This window comes from Hyaena hyaena, unplaced genomic scaffold, assembly GCF_003009895.1.
Source record: "Hyaena hyaena isolate Hyena2069 unplaced genomic scaffold, ASM300989v1 scaffold_200, whole genome shotgun sequence".
In the NCBI taxonomy this organism is placed as follows: Eukaryota; Metazoa; Chordata; class Mammalia; order Carnivora; family Hyaenidae; genus Hyaena; species Hyaena hyaena.
This window is the reverse complement of record NW_024080834.1, coordinates 1144570-1166469: the sequence shown is the minus strand read 5'-3', so window position 1 is coordinate 1166469 and position 21900 is coordinate 1144570. Positions and strand designations below refer to the sequence as shown.

General features: G+C 39.5%; 1 protein-coding gene across 2 annotated transcripts in view; it reads left to right on the top strand.

Moving 5' to 3' along the window:
- SERPINI1 (serpin family I member 1) overlaps nucleotides 1–21507 on the top strand; it is a 70688-nt gene extending 49181 nt beyond the window's left edge. For both annotated transcript variants that reach the window (XM_039241941.1, XM_039241940.1), the window contains exons 6-9: nucleotides 6603–6700; nucleotides 19152–19238; nucleotides 20864–20953; nucleotides 21188–21507. In XM_039241941.1, coding sequence (XP_039097872.1) covers nucleotides 6603–6700; nucleotides 19152–19238; nucleotides 20864–20953; nucleotides 21188–21264 — 352 coding nt within the window. In that variant the 3' untranslated portion in view covers nucleotides 21265–21507. The remainder of the gene's footprint in view (nucleotides 1–6602; nucleotides 6701–19151; nucleotides 19239–20863; nucleotides 20954–21187) is intronic.
- Nucleotides 21508–21900: the final 393 nt, after the last annotated feature.

Here is a 21900-nt window from a genome sequence, read left to right as displayed (position 1 = left end):
TTTGTGCTCATGAGGTCCTGCCCCAGACAGAAGCTCACTTAGTGATTCACTCAGTGCTGTTTTCCAAGACCCAGTTTCAGATCCTAGTCAATATTTTTAGCTTCATTTTAGAAGATTTCTCGATAGATTGTCTCCGAATATCATTTGCATTGGCAGTCTTCTGTATTTCATTAATATTTAAAGTTGATTATAGCTGGAGAGAAAATAATCTCCGACGTTGTTGGAAGACGCACAAGCAAGTTACTGTGCTGCGCGCCAAGATGCAACATAAATAAGCAAGAAGAGGCTTAAAATTCTCCCCGTGGCTTAAATAATAAAATCCATGCAGGGCCCTGATATTCTTCTCAGCCCTGCCTCTGGCCACACACCACAACAAACAGTTTGTGGCACGTACTATCCATGCATGCGCTTGCCGTTAGGCTATAGATAGCCTGCTCTCGGCCTGCCTCTGGGTGTCTGTGCACGCTTTTGCATTGGCCTAAAATGCCCCTTTCAGGCTTCTTTGCCTGATATTGGTGTCGTGTCTTTTTCCTTGTATTTTTAAAGAAATTCTTCTTGGTAATATGAGAAATTCAGTACAGTGTTAATGCTTTCCTTATTAAATTCCATGAATTAAGTGAAGTATCTCCAAATGGCTCAATTCTGTGAGGATGCAAAATTATTTAGGGGGATTTTAACAGAATTCTAAATGAATGCTTAATAAGAATCACAAATCCTAATTTGACCGTATTCACTAGAAAATGTGGCCTCCAGGTCCTGTCCACTGAGACGTTGAACGTGGCAGCAGAAGAAAATTAAATTTTCATTTTCTAAGAGATACTCTTCAATTATGGAATAGTTTAGCTTGCTTGCTCATATTAATGCCTGATACTAAACTAGGCACAGTTAATTACCATGCATCCATTTCTCCAGAAGTTCTATGAACTCTTCCTCTGCATGGTTAATGCATAGAGAGAGAGGTTAAATAGCTAGATAAGATGAATGTGGTTTCCCTTTTTTTAAGAAATTGACTGTTTTCAAACACTTACGTGTAGGTAATAACCAATGGGAAACAATCCACCCCTTCCAGTTTACAGCATTAGGATTCACTAAATGTTCAGTAAAGGTGACGATTTTTGTGCCCTCATTTCAGCAAACAAACATTTTCTGGTAGCCCTTTCCTAGGTTTACCTAAGTGTCTTTTTTAAATGGTTTGTATAGTTTTATTCACATGGAGATATTACTTTGAAAACAAAATTTTGGGGGCACGTGTGTGGCTCAGTCAGTTAAGCATCTGAGTACAGCTCAGGTCATGATCTTACAGTTTGTGAGTTTGAGCCCCACATCAGGCTCTGTGCTGACAGCTCAGAGTCTGGAGCCTGTTTCAGATCCTGTGTCTCTCTTTCTGCCCTTCCCCTGCTTGCTTGATGTCAATCTCTCTCTCTCTCTCAAAAATAAGTAAACATTTAATTTTTAAAAAAAGAAATGAAACTTTGCATTTCTGTAACTTGACCACATTCTTGTCCTGCTTGACAGGGACTTTTACTTTCCGTCATATTTGACTGTGTACATACAGGTTTTAAATGCTTTTCTTAAAGTGTATAAAGGTATATGGTATTTTGAGGAGGAGGAGAGGCAGCTACTTTTGTATTTTTATTATTTTTCCCCCTGAACAATAAGTCTTACAGGAATCAGATGCTGAATTGAAATTGTAGTTTTATCCAAAATACAAAACTCTATTCAGGCGAGGGTAAAATTGTTATTCCTATGTGATATAACCAAATCCAGTGAAATACCAAAAGGTTTATGCACAGTCATACATTTCTAAGACTGAAATGAGATTACCAAATATTCTTGCAATTTACTCATGGTAGCAAAAATAGTTTGGCTAATATACATATAAATACATGTAAAATATCTAATAAGCATCTTAGAATAATGCCTGGCACATCATATAATCATTATCTATTATCACTATTATTTACTTTTATGTGTACATTTTAACTCCTAACATTCATCTTGTGTTAATCTATGGGTGGCTTTATATATATTTTTCTTTCAGTAGGATTTTTTAAAACTCTTGTTCTGATGAATATTACCTTCTTCATTACATAAGGTGCAAGAAGATTTTTCTAAAATGAAAATCAAATATCCTAATACTTGGAATGCAGATGCACCTGGCTGTTGTATCTTTCTCCTCTAACTTTTGTAGTCTAAGATTTGTCATTTTTTTTAAGTTTATTTATTAATTTTGAATGAGAGAGTGTGTGTGCATGAGCGGAGGAGGGGCAAGGAGACAAAGAGAGAGAATCCCAAGCAGGCTCCATGCTGTCAGCGCAGAGCCCAACACGGGGCTTGATCCCCCAAACCATGAGATTGTGACCTACACCAAAACCAAGAGTCTGAGGCTCAACTGACTGAGCCACCAAGGTATCCCTCAGATTTGACACTTGAGATCAGAGTGCTAGAAATCAGTGGATATAAAGTGGTTTTCTATTTTGTAAACAGAGACCATCTTGTTATTTTGAAATGATTGCCTTAGAAATATAGCACTTCAGTTTGATGTTTGTGAAAGAAAATATATAAACGATCTGATTTTGGTCTTTAAGGTGAGTACTTTTTATTAGGTTTTTCTACAGAAGTTTTCTTGATTAGTTCCTTAATGGCTTGTAAATTTTCTAAATCTCCTTATATGTAATATATATTTTTTCTTTCCTAACACCAGCTCTACACAGCTCAGTCTCCAAAGCTTCCGTCTCCTACTTATGTCTTCAACTTACTCATAAAGTTGCAAATGCATGATTACATTATTAAAAGGAGCATGCCTTTTGGGTTTAAAGAGCAGTCTTGTGGCTTCTTATTTTTAAATTCAGTGGGTGAAATGAAAAATCTATCTGTAGTTTGATTGTTTTTAAATAGCCATTGTTGGAATTCTAGTTATTAGTGGTAGGGAGCCTTGCGATCAAACAGAATTTAGCTCTTATCCTCATTCTACCCCCTACTGGCTGTGTGATTAGGGCAAGTTCCTTAGCTTGCCCGAACTTCAGTTTTTCTGTAGAAAAGAGATAACAATGCATAATCTCAATGGATTCTGTGAGATTATCATAAGGATGATTAAATGAGATACCATAAGTAAAAGGATTTGCATAGTGTCTGGGACATAGCCCTCAGTGTGTGGGAGATGACAATGATTATTTCTATGAATATTGGTCTATATTAAGAGTAAGGTGATAGTAAATGGATAATAGCTATGATTCTTTTTTAGTTTATTTTTTTATGTTTTATTTATTTCTGAGAGAGAGAGAGAGAGAGAGAGAGAGAGAGCTTGAGCAGGGGAAGGTTAGGAGAGAGGGAGATACAGAATCCGAAGCAGGCTCCAGGCTCTGAGCTGTCATCACAGAGCCCGACGTGGGGCTTGAAGCCACAAACTGTGAGATTATGACCTGAGCCGAAGTCGGACACTTAACTGACTGAGCCACCCAGGTGCCCCATAATAGCTATGTTTCAATAGCTTGATAAAGAAACAAAGATGAGAAATGGATAAGTGGAAATTGTTTACATTCTGTCTTCAACTTGGAACAAACACTCCTGGCCGCCTAGACATTTTTCATTTCAACCTACGTGTATTGCCCTATGCCAGATACTACAGGTATTACAATAAAAAAGACACTAGATACACTAGATTTGACCATTTTACAGTTAAAGCAGCATGGATTCAACAGCTATTTAATTAAATTACTCCACCACTACTGAAGTTCAAATACACAACACCTTAGCATCTATAATAATGTGAATGTTATACATAATTGCACTATTGCAAGTGCTGTCAACACTATCTGCCCTTCACTGCATTCCTCCTACATGCCAGCACCATCCTAGGACTTCCAGAAACCTTATTCAATCTTATTCAATCCCCTCCACAATACTATGAAGCAGGAATTATTAAGGCCATTTCCCATACTCCAAAACCGAGGCTCAGAAATTAAGGAGCTTGCCCTAATTCAATCTGGCCAAATTACCATCCCCACCTGAAACAGCAAACCTCAGAAATGTGACACAAATCGAGTTGCTCTTAAGAAGTACAAAGAGGGCCGCCTGGGTGGCTTAGTCGGTTAAGCGTCCGACTTTCGCTTGGGTCATGATCTCGCCGTTCGTGGGTTCGAGCCCCGCGTCGGGCTCTGTGCTGACTGCCAGCTCAGAGCCTGGAGCCTGTTTCAGTCTGTGACTCCCTCTCTCTCTGACCCTCCCCTGCTCACGCTGTCTCTCTCTCTCTCCTAGAAATAAATAAAACATTAAANCCTCTCTCTCTGACCCTCCCCTGCTCACGCTGTCTCTCTCTCTCTCCTAGAAATAAATAAAACATTAAAAAAAAAAATTAAAAAAAAAAAAAGGAAGTACAAAGAATCTGGGGCACCTGGGTGGCTTAGTCGGTTAAGCGACTGACTTCGGCTCAGGTCATGATCTCACAGTTTGTGGGTTCAAGCCCCACGTCGGGCTTTGTGCTGACTGCCACCTCAGAGCCTGGAGCCTGTTTCAGATTCTGTGTCTCCCTCTCTCTCTGACCCTCCCCTGCTCTCACACACTCTCTCTCTCTCAAAAATAAATAAAACTTAAAAAAAAAAAGTACAAGGAATCCTCTCCCGATCTCATCCTTCACTTTCCTATTTCAGGTGGATCAGGACACACAGAGTACTACCTGGATCCATGTCCCTGCTCTGCCATTTATTAGCTGGGTGACCTTGGTCACCTTATCTCATCTTTCTGCTTGTCAATTTCTTCTTCTATTAACTGAGTATAATAATAATACCAGCCTCCAAGGGCTTTGGTGATATTTAAATTAATCCGTTATAATCTTGGAATAGTTCTTGGTAATATTTTCTGTGTAAGTGGTCAATCAATGAATAATAAAAGTAAAGCAGACACACAAAACGCCTTACTCAAGCCACTGAATGTATTCTTTGAGACATTCCTTACTTCCCAACTCATCCTTCTCTACTTTCACAACCAACATCTGCTCTTTGAAAGAAACAAAAGAAGCCATGTTAAGTCCTAGTTAAAGTGTAGGATACAGATAAGATTCATTATTTGGTTTAATCTGTTTGCTATACATTTATTTATTTGTCATATCTTCCCCATAAACACGAACCTCCTAAAACTCTTTCCCCCTGATTATTCCTCTTGATGTCTGAATCTTATTGACAGCAATCATTCTCTTGTCACTCTTCTTAAAACCAGACATCAGAAATGATGCTAATGCGAGGCGCCTGGGTGCATCAGGAGGTTAAGCATCGGATTTCAACTCAGGTCAGATCTCATGGTTTGTGGGTTAGAGCCCCGCCTCGGCGGGCTCTGTGCTGACAGCTCAGAGCCTAGAACCTGCTTCAGATTCTGTATCTCCTTCTCTCTCTGCCCCTCCCCAACTCACACTCTGCCTCTCTCTCTCTCTCTCTCTCTCAAAAATGAACATTAAAAATTTTTTAAAAAAAGAAACGATACTAATGTAAAGTTTTGTGACTGTCACAGACTTGGCTTTTTTAAAGACAAAGCCTACTGCCTTAAAACTGACATTTATAATCTTTATTGATCAAGAGCCAACACCTTAGGAAAAAAGAGGAAACATTTGTTTCTAATTAGTTGTTTTCACTTTTTATAAAGAAGTAATAAAAACCTTAGCTTTCCAAGAGCTGCATTCATGTGTTAATGCAGCCATGTCTGCTCCATATTTTTCACTCGAAACATGGGTGATACAATTCATTGTTTTGGGAGACACTCCATATTAGGACCAATCAAGCTTTCAGTGGAAACATTTGTTTTAATTTCTGTTCTATTCATTACCACTGTGCTTATTTTTATTTCTGTTTTAAAAGCAGTTTTGTTTCTTCTTGCAAATGTGATATAAGAATTCATAAAGTCCATCAGGACAAAAAAGAAATATTTAATATTCTTTTCCTTAAAAAAAGAATCTAATATAATTTTAAAGTGTACAGTTTTTAAAATGTAATGTTTAACTTACTTTCATTGTTTAATGCCTTTTCTGTGATGCTACCAGGAAAAATAGGCTTATCTCCTGAAGGCTAATATAACCATGAAGATATATATTTTTAACATGATAACTTTGATATTTCCTTTCTCTGAGTGAATGGAGTTGAAATCCTAGATCTGTATCCTTTGTATAGCAATTGGCTCTCTTTTTCCACACACAGGGAGTTGAGCAGGACACTAAAAAGAGAATCAGATGCCTTGGGCAAACATTTGATTAGCCATTGACAACATAAAAAATCAAATATATTACTGGGTCAATGTTGAAAGCTACTCATTTACAAGCTTTACATTCTTGATCTCAAAACATTTATTCCACCGTATCTATTACAGTTGTGTCCTCACCCAATAGTTTTCCTACTTAATAATTTAATACTATTCTGATATATTATTCTTTTTGCTGTCTCCTCTTGTTATAAGCACAGTCAAATACTACTTGCAGTCAAAAACCAGTTTTAGCATAATCTACTGTTAAAATCAGCATATCTCACATTTTACTCTTGTGCCACGTAACAGGATATTGTAAGTAAATACTTTAAAAATGCTGTAACTAAATGCTTTTCCCCTATGTGTTTGTTCTCCAGGTTCACAGTGGAACAGGAAATTGATTTAAAAGATGTTCTGAAGGCTCTTGGAATAACTGAAGTTTTCATCAAAAATGCAAATTTGACAGCTCTGTCTGGTAGGAAATAAATACCAATTTTTAAAAATGTCATTATTTCATAAAAGCTTTAAAACGTGATGATGTTTTTGATGATGTTTTACTCTATTTACTATACAGTTCTGAGGTAAAATAAAGTTATCACTTGCCAGATACATGTAACAAATATATTTACCTTCTATGTGCAAAACTATAAATCACAGTCATAACATTGTTTATATTATTCTGGTCCATGTCTTATCTTCAATAGTAGATATTCTCCAGAAGACCTGTCTTATACATCTTTAAATTCCCCATCCTGTCACAATGCCTTGAGGAGTAGATAATCAATAAACGTGTTGATTTAGTATCTCAGTGTGTTCAGTTACAGTAAATTATGTAGAAAAGAAAGACAGAAGAAAGGATAAGTGCATGCCTGCTGTAAGAACTAGACACTTTAAAAAAATATTTTTAACATTTGTTTATTTTTGAGAGACAGAACATGAATGGGGGAGGAACAGAGAGAGAGGAAGACACAGAATCTGAAACAGGCTCCAGGCTCTGAGCTAGCTGTCAGCACAGAGCCCAGTGCAGGGCTCAAACCCACGAACCATGAGATCATGACCTGAGTAGAAGTTGGACTCTTAATTGACTGAGCCACCCAGGCGCCCTGATACTTTTTAAAAGAATACCTAGTAAGATGGTAAAGATTATCTTTTTTAAAAATTTTTTTTATGTTTTTTATTTATTTCTGAGAGAGAGAGAGAGACCGTGTGAGCAGGGGAGGGTCAGAGAGAGAGGGAGACACAGAATCTGAAGCAGGCTCCAGGCTCTGAGCTAACTGTCAGCACAGAGCCCGATGCGGGGGCTCGAACCCACAAACTGTGAGATCATGACATGAGCCGAAGTCGGACGCTTAACCGACTGAGCCACCCAGGCACCCCAAAGATTATCTTTTGTCTTCAATAAGAAAACAGTGGTTTTGAAGTAGCTTCAAAGTATACCCTGTATATTGGGTGTTAAGTAATTTATTTTAAATATCCCAGGGTGGGGGGAAAACCCAGTTGAGTTATTTGATTTAGATGCCCTAATTTGTTCAGGGTAAAAATTATTAACGTTAAGTACTTAGAATATGTAAAACCCTTTTGGACATATTTTAAGCAGCTAACCCCAAGACATTTATCCTTGTCCTTGAAGTATGGTACCTGTGAGTTTAAGACTTAGCTTCTATAATGTTGTTCTATCATTTCTATGGAATATGGAAACTATCAGAGATAAACAAGACAGATAGATAGAGACAGAGATATAATCAAGATTAAAAAAAACTCAGTGTGTAAGTCCTCTTTATATGCAACCAATTGGACCCAATTCTCCAACCAGAGAGAGCTGAGGGCAATAGAAGTTTCCTTAGCAGTTCATGTGTTCAAGAGAGAGTTTAGTTTTCTTCTCCTGAAGTAGTGGCCTCTAGAAAATCAAGCTGATCAAGTAAAAGCTTCTAAAACCTGGAGTATGAGGATCTATGGGTTGAATTCAGTCAGGTGGTTGCCTCTACCACTGAAATTACATATAAGTGTACACACACACACACACAACAGAAAAAAGAGAGTGGAGATAAGTTCATAGATTTCAGGAAATTCTCAAGGAGGTTATAGTAGAAATGGCCTTGCCCTCCCAGATGTAGAATTGGACAGATTGTTTTCTAAGCAACACTCAGCAATGAGATGAGGTTGATGCATCTGATACCACAAGTTCTACCCCTTGATTAGAGAGCTTACATCTCAAAACACTAGTAGAGCATTTCTAGCTGTCTACCATATAAATGGTCCTGTCCACACCAGAGAAATGTGAATTTGCCTGAGTAAAGGTTTTCTTGGCTCACATCCAAGCTCCTAGGGCTCTGAACTCTTCAGTGGGATTGTCAAGGAGGTAGGACTGGTGGAGATTCACAAGCTAATGGGTCCTTTTGTGCCTGAGTCAGAAATATATCTGTGGCTCAAGCATAGTATAATTTAAGCTTCTTATGCTCCCTTCCTTAGGAATTGAGAGAATCTGTATAGCACACTGGCCAAATTCCAAATGGATAATTACATTCCTCTTTCCTACCATGGCTCTGTTTTCTGTTTTATTAGAGATTCCTTACTGTCTCACCCAAACATCGAGGCAATTACTTCACACACATAGAATATCTGCTGCTTTTCAGTCCTGAGGGAGTAGCACTGAAGTGGCAAATCAATTACTGTGGTCAGTGTAGCTTAAAATTTTGACATATCTGGGAGGTTTATGATGTAATATTTAATTGCCTTTTGTATGTACAGAGACAATAGAAAATATATATGTATTATGAATGCAGATGGTTTGGAAATTTGAAATAACACTCAGCTCCTTCAGAGTTCATATAGTCTCTCTGTGAAGTCTCTGTTCATTTGACCACTCCTCAATCAGAATCGAATCCTTCTCAGAGGACTCACAGTGGCATTCCTACTACCTTGCACATGGGTGACACATAGTTGGCACACAGCAGATGTTCACTAAAGGATAAAACGAGGGAAGGAAGGAGAGAAGAAGTTTCTTCAGGGCCACCTTACCTATGACATTTCTTGGAACATTTAACTCCTTAAAACATCAGTAAGAAATCCAGGATTGGCCACCCTCAAACCTACCCAACTCGAATCTTCAGGATAATGTGATGAAAGGTCTAAAGTCAAGTTCTTAGGCTTTCAGTGGGAACTCTTTCATTCTTAACTCCTTAGTTTTGCCAGAGCCTTAGTAGCCTCAGCATGTCAGCCCACCCCAACCAATACATCCTTTCTTTTTCTCTCCCTCTCCCTCAATCTCTTTGTCACACACACACTTCTACACATTAATGAATCATTCATTCAGAAACTATCTAGTTACACAGCTATAAACCTTGTCCCTCTGCTTTCACTAAATTTGACAGGATTTATGCCCTTCATTTCTCATTTGGGCACCATATTCTTTGCCCTACAGGGCTGGTATCCTTTTCATGTGTCCAGTTTTTTGCCTCTCCAAATGACATGAAAACCTGGATGATTAAAGTGTCTATGACAGGGCACCTAGGTGGCTCAGTTTGTTGAGCATCTGACTCTTGGTTTCGGCTCAGGTCATGATCTCGTGATTGGTGAAATGGAGCCCCATGACAGGCTCCCTGCTGGGCATGGGGCCTGCTTGAGATTTTCTTTCTGTCCCTCCCCAACTCTCACACATGCATGCATGCACATGCTCAACTCTCTTTCTCTCTCCCCCCCAAAAAAAGAAATTAAAGTGTCTATGACACTTAGTAACCCTTGCAAGTACCCATGAAAATTATTAGCATGTATTTGATTATTACTTTCCACCTTAATGAATTTCATGGTGAGAATTTCCTGGCATTTAAGATATGCAACATTAATTAATTCAATGCCATGTCTATTCATTTCATTTAATAACACTGTGTGAGGCAGATGGTGTGAGTACAGTACTATGTCATAAAAATGAAGCAATGATTAAGGTAGTATACCGACTCTGAAAAAGGATACAGACTTGTGGGGAGAAAGACATAAAGAGTGGATTTAATAAAAGGACAAGTGGTAGAAATGCTTTAGTGGAGCAGTGGTTCTCAACCAGGACAATTTTGTCCTCCAGCGAACATTTGGCAAAAACTGGAGACATTTTGGGTTGTCACACCTGGGGAGTGTTATTGACATCTATCCAATAGATGGCCAGGGATGCTTCTACATCCTAGTGATCTACACTGCTCAGGACAGACCCCACAACAAAGAATAATCCAGTCCCAAATGTCAAGAAACCCCATACTAGTAAAAGCACTGTGGAAGCAGAGAGGGAAAAGAAAGTCAGGGGGGCAGAATAGGAACATATGGGTTCAAAAGACGGAGGACGATGGGGCGCCTGGGTGACTCAGATGGTTGAGCAACCATCTCTTGATTTGGGCTCAGGTCAAGGTTCCAGGGTCGTGGGATCGAGCCCTCCATCAGGCTCCAAGCTAAGAGTGAAGCCTGCTTAAGATTCTCTCTCTCCCCCTCTGCCCCTTTCTTCTGCTCTCACTCTTGTGTGCGTGTGCTCTTAACACAATAATTTTTTTTAAAAAGATGGAGGAGGAGAATATAGGTATGCAGGTCAGCTTTTAAATGCGTTGAACATTTTTGAATAATGCCTTAGAAGACGATAGCAATGGTTACCTCTAGAATACAGGACAGAGGCTCTTAGATGAGAGAGGCGATGTTTCTTATACCACTGTGTACTGTTTGGGATTTTGCCTTGTGTGTGTACTACTTCTTCAGTTAAAACACTATATTGGAAACTGGGGAAAACTTTTTAAAATAGCATTATTAGTAGAATTCATAAATTCAAAAGCACCCAGAAAACAATTCAGTATTATCGTGATACTACTAATTCTTAAATTATACAATGAAACTTTATCTTTCTTTAAAAATAGCAAATATGATTTAGCAGGGGAACAAACAACAACAACAACAACGCCTGCTCCACACTCTCTTGCTTCTGGAAAAGCTCAGTGACTTGAGAGTCCTTTGCTAAGACCTCTTGAATCCACTCTTTCATTTTCTATTCCATGGCATCCACCTTTATTTCAGACTCTCATTACCACTGCCCCAGACTATTCCAAGAGCCTCCTAAACGGTTTGCAATCTCTCTTCTGTCTAATCTGTCTTATCTACCACTGCCAAGATTAATCACCTTAAAGCCCGCTCTCAGATCCTCGCAGCTCCTGTTGAGAGCCTTCCTTGTTCAGTCTGCAGTGCACTGTCTGCTGCTTGGCAGGGCATTCAGACCTCAGCCCCCTCCAGCCTTGACTTCGGCAGAGTCCTTACATACAGCCTCCGCCAGCTGAACCGCACGCTTGCTCTGCACCTCGCATCTCCCGAGGGCCCCATCGTCATCACATCTCTCCCACCCGAAATATCTCTTGAACGGATCTTCAGCTTAGCTATCCCCAACTTTATCAAGCCACAAGATTACACCAACCAGAAGTAATTACTCCTTCGCAAATTCTACAGTATTCTGTACTTTTCCTTCTGCTGCATATCACAACCCAATCTCAGATTATCATTGTTTGTGCATCGGATATCCTCTGCTAGAATTTAAACCTCTCCAAGATTGATCCTTATGTGTGTTTAGGAAGCACGCAGGTCAATGCTTTCTGCCTCGTACTCACTGAATGAAGAAATGAATAAGAAGAGATGCTCTGTATTTATTGTGCTTATTTTTTTAATCTCAATTTGATGTCCATTGCTTTTGACGCTAAACTCCATTAACATAAAACATCGTAAAGACTCATACAATAAACATGGAATCTAGAGGGTGCTGAGAATCATTTTCTTCTCAGGCTCGATTTAAAATTCTCATTTAGTGGCAGCGAGGATGCTGTTATAGAGTAGGGCTATTTTTGTAATGGAAATGAATGACTGTCAGCATTTGGATTAATAGATAATCCTCTTGGAAGGTGGAAGGGGAAGGAGAAAGAGTACTAAATCCTTCAGCACAAAGTACGAGCTTTAATAAAGGAGCCAATAAAATAAAGGAATTAAGAAGACACAGCAAAAGCCACATTCCGGTCAGACTCAAGTGCTGAGATTTATGCTGGACTGACTCTCACATCCTGCCCTTGTTTGTTCTTCTTCTTCCTGCACCTGTAGGCCAGAGGGCTGCGACGCTCTCTCTCTGTGCCCTATCTCTACTGTGCCTCCTCCTTTTTTGCCTGGCCCGTTGGAACAGCTAGCGAACTTGAACTTCCTGCCCCTAGCTGTTTGCTCATCTGATTCATGCTTCACAGCCCCTGCCGCAGGTTATCTTCTAAAATCAAAGCAGTAGTGCCCTGTTACTTCTGGATGAAGCCCAGGCTCTCCACCCTTGTGGAGAGCTCTTAAAATCGGGGGCACGCCCCCCGCCACGCCCCTCCTCCTTATTGCCCAGGATCCAATTGGACCTTCAAGTCTTTGCCGCGGCTTGTCTCATTTGCGGTATAACCCTCTGCTAGGAACGTCCTTGCCCTATTCTCTGGCTTTTTCTTTTTTCCTTATCCTTCAAGAACCAGCCCAAAGGGCACCGCCTTCAAGAAGCTTTCCCTGATGTCTCTCCCATTCCCTCACCTGGGACTGTCATAGTGCAAAGTGCTATCACAGGTTCCATCTTTTCCTTACATAGTCTGTTCACATACCTGTCTCTGACCTCGGAGCTCCTCAGAAGCAAGGACTGTGTCATAGACGACTTTTGTCCTCAGAGCCCAGCACGGCGTGGAGAGCAGGACAGGCGCTGGGTGTGTGTGTGCGGTGGGAAGTGGTGCTGGGTCCGCCTCGCTCCAAAGCTAGAGGCTTCTCTCAAATCCCCGGCCCCTCCGCACTCTATGCTCCAGCTGCTTAGGCCTTCTTTCCGGTCCTTGAACACACCTGACCCCTATCTGCCTGTACACAAGCTTTTCCCTCTGCCGGAAACTACCTTCAGGTGTTCCTGCGGGCAGCTCCTTTGCATTCTTTAGGTCTCCATCGAATCTGCCTTCGCCTTCGCAGATGGCCTTTCCCAACACCTTGAGTCAAGTGGTGCCCCTTCCCTGCCCTTACCACCAGCCAACACACCACCTCTTCTTGTTTCTTAGTAACACCACGCCCTGAAATGGTGGCCATTCATTGATTTCCTTTTTTATTGTTGTTATTCAATGTCTGCTTTCCTCCCGTTAGGAAGGAACTTTTTAGTTCACCATAGTATATCCAGCATATCAACAATGGCACATGGGAGGTGCTTAGTACCTGAACGCACGGATGAACGGATGAATATTTGCTGGTCTATAACAGAATTTCTCCAGAAGAACAAAGAAACAAACACTCTCCCTACCACGGAGGCACTCAGATTCTACAAACCTTTCCAAAGTTCATAGGTGGGGCTGAAGCTAAAAATATTTTAGCGACTCAAGTACAGAGATGCTTTTGATATTCTCGGGTTCTGTTATGGAACTCTCCTCATTTTGTTATTTTAAGCATGTCCTTGGTGACGCAGAAGGCTATTTAAATTGGCTGCGTTTAGGAACAGTGCCACAAGGGAACTAGTGGCATCCACTCGCATGATGGCCATCCTGCCAGCATTATGTTAATCACAGATACTTAGAGCCTTTGGTTCCCTGCACAATATCTCCTACGAACAAAGTACTCGATAAATATTTGCTCAGTGACTGAATGAATGCCTTAGTATTTTGCCCTGCTTTCTGCAGAAGAGCTTGAATTATTGCCCAGCTCTTCTCTGGGAAACCTAGGGCTTGCTGGCCCCTTTCCCATCTTCTCCTTTGTGAAAAGCCGGGCTCCACGCTGCCCAGTGGAAAGCAGGACTAGTTATTTGGCAGCAATGTCTGCTGCGGCCAGAAGGGGAGGACTGCTTGGGGCCAGTGTGTGGAATGCTTTTTTGTGTGTAGCTTTGTTTGCCTTTGATTTATTTATTTTCCTTTTCTGGAGAACAGTGAACTTTTCTCTAGTCAGTAAGACGTGCTCATCAGTGTAACTCTCCTTAATCCACCTCACATTCTGATTCACCAAGTATCAGAGTGCCTACTTGGTGCCTGGCAGTGTGCAAAGCATTGCAGGTAGCAGATAAATTGGACAGCAAGGTCCAGATCCTTAAGAAGTAGGTGTATGGCCTCCCCAGAAAGACAGCCTGGATTGACACATAATTATATGAGGATGAGCAATATTGGAGGCAAGCATGGGAAGCTATGAACTCGCCTCATAGGCGCCTGCATGACCAGATTGGGTGGGAGCAGTCCCATTCTTGTTGAAACCACTTTTGACTTATATTTTAAGGTGACTGCTTGAAGTTTGTCCTGAGAGGAGAAAATTTCCTTTTCTTTTTAACCCCCTATTTGTGCTGTGATTTGTCTGCTACATTTTTTCCTCCTGGTACATCTAATGGGGCAGTGTGTTTCTAAAAGTTAAGTGTCCAGAGGTCTCACGTACGTCTGCAGACACTTGCTGTTCATTGTGTAGTGGCTGATTGCCCCTGGGAGTTGGAACATTGGATTCAATCTTTATTTTGCTGTCTTTGAAATATACATGAAGCCACCGGTCTGTTGGATCCCGTTCCTCAGTTCCTTCTACTCGACTGGATTTTTAAGTTTTTAGTCTGCGTGTGGTCCTTGCATTCTCTCCCTCTCTAGTGCTGTTGTCCATCAATTTTCCTAGAGTATCCACTTTGGATGAATGTCGTATGTCTTATTTATTACAAGAATAAACATTATAGCCATACTTGTGAACAGAATTGTGGTCATGGCGCCCATAGAGTGACATATCCAAAGTCTTACTATCGTAGGGAATAGCTAGTCCCTTTCATTCAACCATTTGGTAATTCAACAGGAATTACTAAATTCCTGTTTGTGCTAGGTTAAGTAGCACACGAAACGCCAGAAGCCAGGAACACAACAGGCAATGACACAATCCTTGCCTTAAGGGATCTGACAGTTCAGGAAGAGAGAAATATTGCAAATATAAAGGCTTCAGTAGAATAAGACCCTGGGTTCAGTGGGAAAGAGTGGTTAGTTCTACCTTAGTGGAGAACAGCAGTCAGAGGAGAGCAGAAAAGCCTGATGGGGCTCAAAGCTGAGCCTTAGAAGTAGATTAGGTATCTGACTGTACAGAGGTAAGGGAATTTCTGGGGAAACAAAGACACAGAAGTGATCAAATGTGGTATGTTTAGATTATTGCAATGCAAATAATCTGGAGCATGGTGAGAAGCATGCTAAATGAATGGCGCAGAGGCAATCTCATGGGGACCCCCATGTTGCACTCTGAGGTTCGCAGGTACACAATATACCAAAGGCAAGGTGGGAGGCAGAGCCAGCAGGAATGCGGAGAAAGGGTTTTCAGTTGGTAGCAGTGGCACAAACTGGTTTGTGTTTGATAAGATCATCCCAGAGGAAGCCTTACTGCGAAATGGGGTCAGTTAGAGCCGAGTCATTACACACTGGGACAGCCCTTGAAAACTGATTTGAAAAAAGTATTTGCACATGTTGCTGTGTTTAATTTTCTGATTTTTAAAAGAACTTTTACCTCTATGTTAATAGGTGAGTTTGCCTATTAATTTTCTTTTCTTAGACTGCCCTGGTTCAATTTTAATATCAAGGTAAAACTATCCATAGATGACTTAGATTGCTTTTATTCTCTTTCTCGAGTTTAAAATGGTCTTATAACAGAGAATCCTATCTGGGCTTGGAGGATTGGTTAAATTACCTAGAAAACCATCCAGGCTTGGAGTCTTTAATTTTGAGGAGGGGGAAAGTTTTTGTCTGCTTATTCAACTACTTTAATGGTTACTGGATTATTCAGATATTCATTTTTTTTCCTTCGTTCAATTTTATAATTTATATACTATAAAATTGTCCAGTTGATGACAAGTCTTTTTATTTTCAAAATTATCTGCATAAAGAAGCACAAGAATCTTTTAGGGGAGTTAGAAATATTCTGCATCATATTTGTGGAGATGGGCTCATAGATATGTCAAAACTCACCAAACTGTGGTGGTGTTTTGTAAAAATATATTTTCGTTTTCCTGTATTTTAATTATTGTATTGTTAATATGTACAGTTCATAGTAAATAAATCATTATACCTCATAAAGCTGATTCACATTTATCTGCAGAAAATTATACAAGGTATTTTTTGTGATTTTTAAAAATTCTCTATCTTTAGACATCTTTTTTTGTCTTAATATTGTTTATTTGGATAATTTCTCTTCCTCGTGAATCTTGTTAAAGGTTTGTCTATGTCATTATTTTTTAAATAACTCGCTCTGTAGGAAGAGCCCTCAGCATCTGCTTTCTTGATCTTTCTGCCATGGTGCCTTGCAGTATCCCTCCTCTCCATTCTGTGTGGATGAATGAGGGCATGTAAGAGGTTCGATGGCTGGAGGAGAAAACTCTTGTGGCAGAAGCCAAAGTGAAAGGGATGAAATTCCTTCTTTCAAAGTGTCTAGCGCAGTCAACAGCTCAGACTCAGGAGCTAGGAGGCATTTTCCTCTGTGCAAATTGATGTGGCTACAGTATCATTCGGTGTCTTTGAACCGCCACCCCCACCCCCGCCGCCCGCCCCGCAGAATATTTAAAGAGGGCTTAGCTGGCAATGTGGACACTCATTAGGAACTATGTTCTGTCACTTTTATATCCAGGGCCATGATACTGGCTCTAAATGCATGACCTTACCTTATCTGGCAGACCGAAGAAAATGGGTAGCGGAATCTGAACATAATATAGCATCAGTTAACTAGTAAATAGTTAATATATTTTACTCTCTTGGAATTCATGTATTTTTTGCCAGATAAATATATCTGACTAGTTGCTTAATGCAGTTTTATATTGTTCTTTTTATTTGCTGGGGAAAAAATGAGTCTTTTGGATTTGAGGGAGCTAATTATACCTAAGTGTTTCATGTAAAAGCTCTATTGCTTTTTATTTTTCTTCTAGTTATCAAATGCATTCTAGAAGATTATATCATAATATGTGAGGCTATTTTCATAATCCAGTGTTTATATCTTAATACTAAATATGAGCTATGGAAGTAATATCCCTGTTAAAAATATATTCAGAGTTGCCACTCAGTTGTCTCGGAGCTTATTCAAAATAAGCAGGTGCTGTGTGAAAGATGTACCAAAAGTGTTGTTGAACATTATTCCCTATCGGCATAATTATGGGTTTTTGAAAACTTGATAGGAAAATGTATGCTGTAGGTAGGACTTGGTCACCTACAAAGTCTTACTAACTAGCAGCCTAATGGGAAATCCACTGTGCTTTCACTGCATCAGCAACAAGATTATCTTAAATTTGAATTAGACCTCCTGGAATGTAAACAGGGGGTGAGGGAAGTGGCAGAAACTTGAGCAATCTTCTATCTGGCTTCCTTGTGCTATTTTTCTTTTTATGTATTTGAGCTATCTTTCGTTCATTTTGTTTTAATTCTGGGGACAACCGTTGGACACCCAAGACCGAAAGCTGGCACTGCCATAACAAACTCCCACAGGCTGAGTGGGTTCAACCAGACATTTGTTTTTTTCACAGCTCTGGAGGCTGGACATCTGAGATCAAGATGTCTTCAGGGTTGGTTTCTGCTCAGGCCTGTCTCCTTGGCTAATAGGTGGCTGTCATCTTCTCATATTGTATTAATGTTCTCCAGATAAAGAGGAACAACAGGATGTGTGTGTGCGTGTGTGTGCGTGTGCGTGTGTGTGTGTGTGTGTGGTGTGTTTGGAGAGAGAGAGCTATCTGTATCTATACAGAGGAGTCAGACAGCCAAATAGACAGAGACTGAGAGACTTACCAAGGAATTAGCTTGCACACTTGTGGTGACTTTGGAAATTTAAAATCTTCAGGGTGAGCTGGCAGGCTTGAGAGTCAGGGAAAAGTCCAAAGACAGTCAGTCTTTGCCCTTTTAAAGCCTTCAGCTGATTGGATGAGGCCACCAACATCACAAGGGCAATCTGCTTTACCCCGAAGTTCACCAATCCAAATGTTAATCTCATACACACACACGCACACGCACACACACACACAAATCTGTGCAGAAACATCCAGAATAATATTTGACCAACTATATTAGCACAGATATCTTGGCCCAGCCAAGTTGACACATAAAATTAGCCATCGTGCATGGTCTTCCCTCGCTATCTATCTGTGTCCAAATTTCCTCTTCTTACAAGGACATAAGTCATATTGGATTAGGGCCCACCTTAATGAACTCATTTTAATTTAAGACTCAGTCTCTAAATACAGTCATAGTCACAAGTCTTAGGGACTAGAACTTCGACACATGAATTTTGAGAGAATACAATTGAGACCATAACAGCCATTAATTTAAAAGTAAGCATAAGTAGAACGACAGTCCCCCTAATGCTTAAAATGTGTTATTTCCTTGGACTTTAGGATAAAGCATTGTTTGTGAATCCTCAGATAAACCAGTTAACTGAAATGGGAAGTGACTTTTTTTTTACATATTCACATTTCTACAATCTAGAATTCAATTTTGTTTTTCTTTGCCAAGGTTATTTCTATTATCACTGTAATTAGAGGTTAGATTTTTAAGCACTTCTTACTCTGGCTATATCTGGATTTCTACCTGTTTTCATTTTGTGCTTTAAAATTTGAGATTAGAGTGTAATGTGTGCAATGTTTTTATCTTGAGTTATGAACTCATTTGAAGTTGCTATTAAAAACAGAGCCACATTCCTGCTTCCTCTGGCAATATAAGACATAAACAATGGGAAAGCTACCAATACAAATGAAGGGAAACATGAACAAGAGAATATAAAATAAGGACAAATCTGAAAAGGCTTCTCTGAAATCATAATATAAACTTACAACATGATCTCTTGTGTTTACATTAACCAGTATCTTAAGTCACTTATATTTCCCAAATCTGTTTAAATAAAGGGTAAGATGCTTCTCTCTTTCTGATACTGAAAAAATGCTTCTCTTCCCCTTTTTTGTTTTGCAGATAACAAAGAGATTTTTCTTTCAAAAGCAATTCACAAGTCCTTCATAGAGGTTAACGAAGAAGGCTCAGAAGCTGCTGCTGCCTCAGGTGCCAAGATAGAGTTTTCTAAAATCTTCTCGTCTCTTTTAGATGTGTTTTTAAAAATCATCTTGGGTAGGGGGTGGGGGCCATTTTTAGAACAAAGCTAAAAAATCTGACTCTGGGGCGCCTGGGTGGCTTGATCTGTGTAGCCTCTGACTTGGGCTCAGGCCATGATCTCACAGTTCATGGGTTCAAGCCCCACATGAGGCTCTGTGCTGCCAGCCAGCTCAGAGCCTGGAGCCTGCTTCAGATTCTGTGTCTCCCTCTCTCTCTCTGCCCTTCCCCCACTCACACTCTGTCTCCCACCAATAAATAAAATTTAAAAAAAAAAAAAAACTGACTCTGCTGTAACTCAGAAGTCAAGCTAATGCTGAACCAGCTAGAATTTTCTAAATAGAATATGAAGAACGCACTTCCTCCAGTGCCCTGATACTGAGTAACTCTCACCTCTAATGAGAGGCAGGAAGACACTGGCAGCTCAGTAGAAGACATTTCCCTGCTGTGCTGCCTCTTTCAATATTTTAAATATTTTCTTGCCGCCCATTTAAACACTTCTCTTCCTACCTAATTACTTGTGGAAACTAATTCTTCATTTTGTCAAGTCTTGATTTTTCAAAAACACATCCATAAACAAGATATAATAAATCACTTTAAATAATTTTCACTAGATAATGTTAATAAAATACTCCTATGTGAAAATCTGAAAATTTAGACCTAAGTCATGTGCTCACAGCGAAATGTTAAATGTCCTTGATTGTTTTGAATGTTCTGATTTCCCTAGTTAGATGAGAATGATTTCTCCATTGACATTTTTTCCATTTGTTTTGTTTTTTGGGGGGATTTGTTTCAATCTCATGTTCAACAGCTATGTTCAAATTTTAGTAGGATTTTTCCTTCTCTTGGCAAAGTGTAATATATCATTTTTTAACTTCTCCATAAATTTGTCCACTAAAAGGATGTCACCCGTTAAGATTGTCTTCAGGAGGAAATAGAAACACAGTAGTCTTAGGCATCAAGGAAGCTTAAAATCTTACATAATTTCATCTTGACCTTTTCCTGACAACCAATCACCCTGAAGCAAGTATAACGTGATTATCCCATAATAAGGATCTCAAGGGAATTCGGTTTCCCAGCTGTAGGAAACACCATGCTTCGCTTACTGCTGCATATTCCCTTTAATCACTGTCATTCTAGCCACTTACTAAAAGCCTGGTGACTTGCTACATAAAAATCCCCATTTTAGACAAAAGAAATAACGATTTGAGGATATAAAGAAACTTGATTCTTTGGTTGGGGTGTTTGTTAATTCTCCCCCTTTCCTTAATTCAAAGGTCATTTTAGTAAAGCTGGATGCATTTATCTGAAACGGAGAATGAAAATTCTGTAAAAGGCAGAATAAATTTTTCTGGTATTTTGGTGGAGTGGAGATAGGAAACTATGTGTGTGTGGTGTGTATTTAAAGATCAAGTAGAAATGTGAGCACCTTTACAATTTTTCCTCTCTTTAAGCCTTTAAAAACCCTGTTTTCCTGTACATTGTTGCCTTTGCATTAAATATAGATGGTTTGGAGAAATTACTCATTAGTTTCTGCACATCCACAGGCATGTAATTACTTTCTCTCTGCACTGTAGGAATGATTGCAATTAGTAGGATGGCTGTGCTGTATCCTCAAGTTATTGTCGACCATCCATTTTTCTTTCTTATCAGGAACAGGAGAACAGGTAAGTCTGTTATGAACACAGAATTGTATCTATAGGCTAAAAAGAGCTAATTTTTAAAAATCGAGACCATTTTTGCCACATTGTTTATCAGATAATTTCTCATGGTCAAATGTTTTTAAAAGAGAATTCTTTATATTTTTATTTTTAGAACACTGTTAATTATAAGCCAGAAGGAAAGTAAATACCCCATTTTTTTGTTCACATCCTGTTCCATTCACTTCCAACCCAATGCAGGTACAGTCCTATTCATGGGCCGAGTCATGCATCCCGAAGCAATGAACACCAATGGACATGATTTTGAGGAACTTTAAATCATTTCAGATGTAAAATAGTGACTAAACACGTTATGTTTGCAACTGGTACAGTTAAGATTCGTGTCTTACAGTATATCTTATGATAATATTTAAAAATAGCTCCAGATAAGAAACAATGTACGTAAATTATAAGCCAACTCGTCAAGCAATGTTATCAGTCTCATTGAGGTAATGGTCCTGTGGTGTCACTGTGTTTGTTGTGATGCTATTTAAAATAAAAGTACATATTGATCATGTGAACAGCTCCGTTTTCCTTTTATAAATTGTAGTATAAGGATACTTACTTCTAGGTGAAACTTGGAAACTGATTTTTTGGACATAGAGAATCTTTCATTATCATGCAAAAGCAAAGCGCCAAAGTAAATGAGCTCTTTTACACTTACCATAATAAGCAATAACAAGTCAGATGAAGACAGGTTCTCCACAAAACTTCTAAGTGTTATTTCTCTGACGATGGTATATAGCGTAGTATAAAAGAATATAAACTGAACATCTTCTGTAGGCTCTATGACAAAACTTAGTAGAAAAAAATAGGACTATGCAAACCCCCAGATTACAGCTATGGCATATTTACTATGTCTTTAAAAACCCACTGGGCTTCATAGGCCTGATATAGATTCGAAACCTGGTATA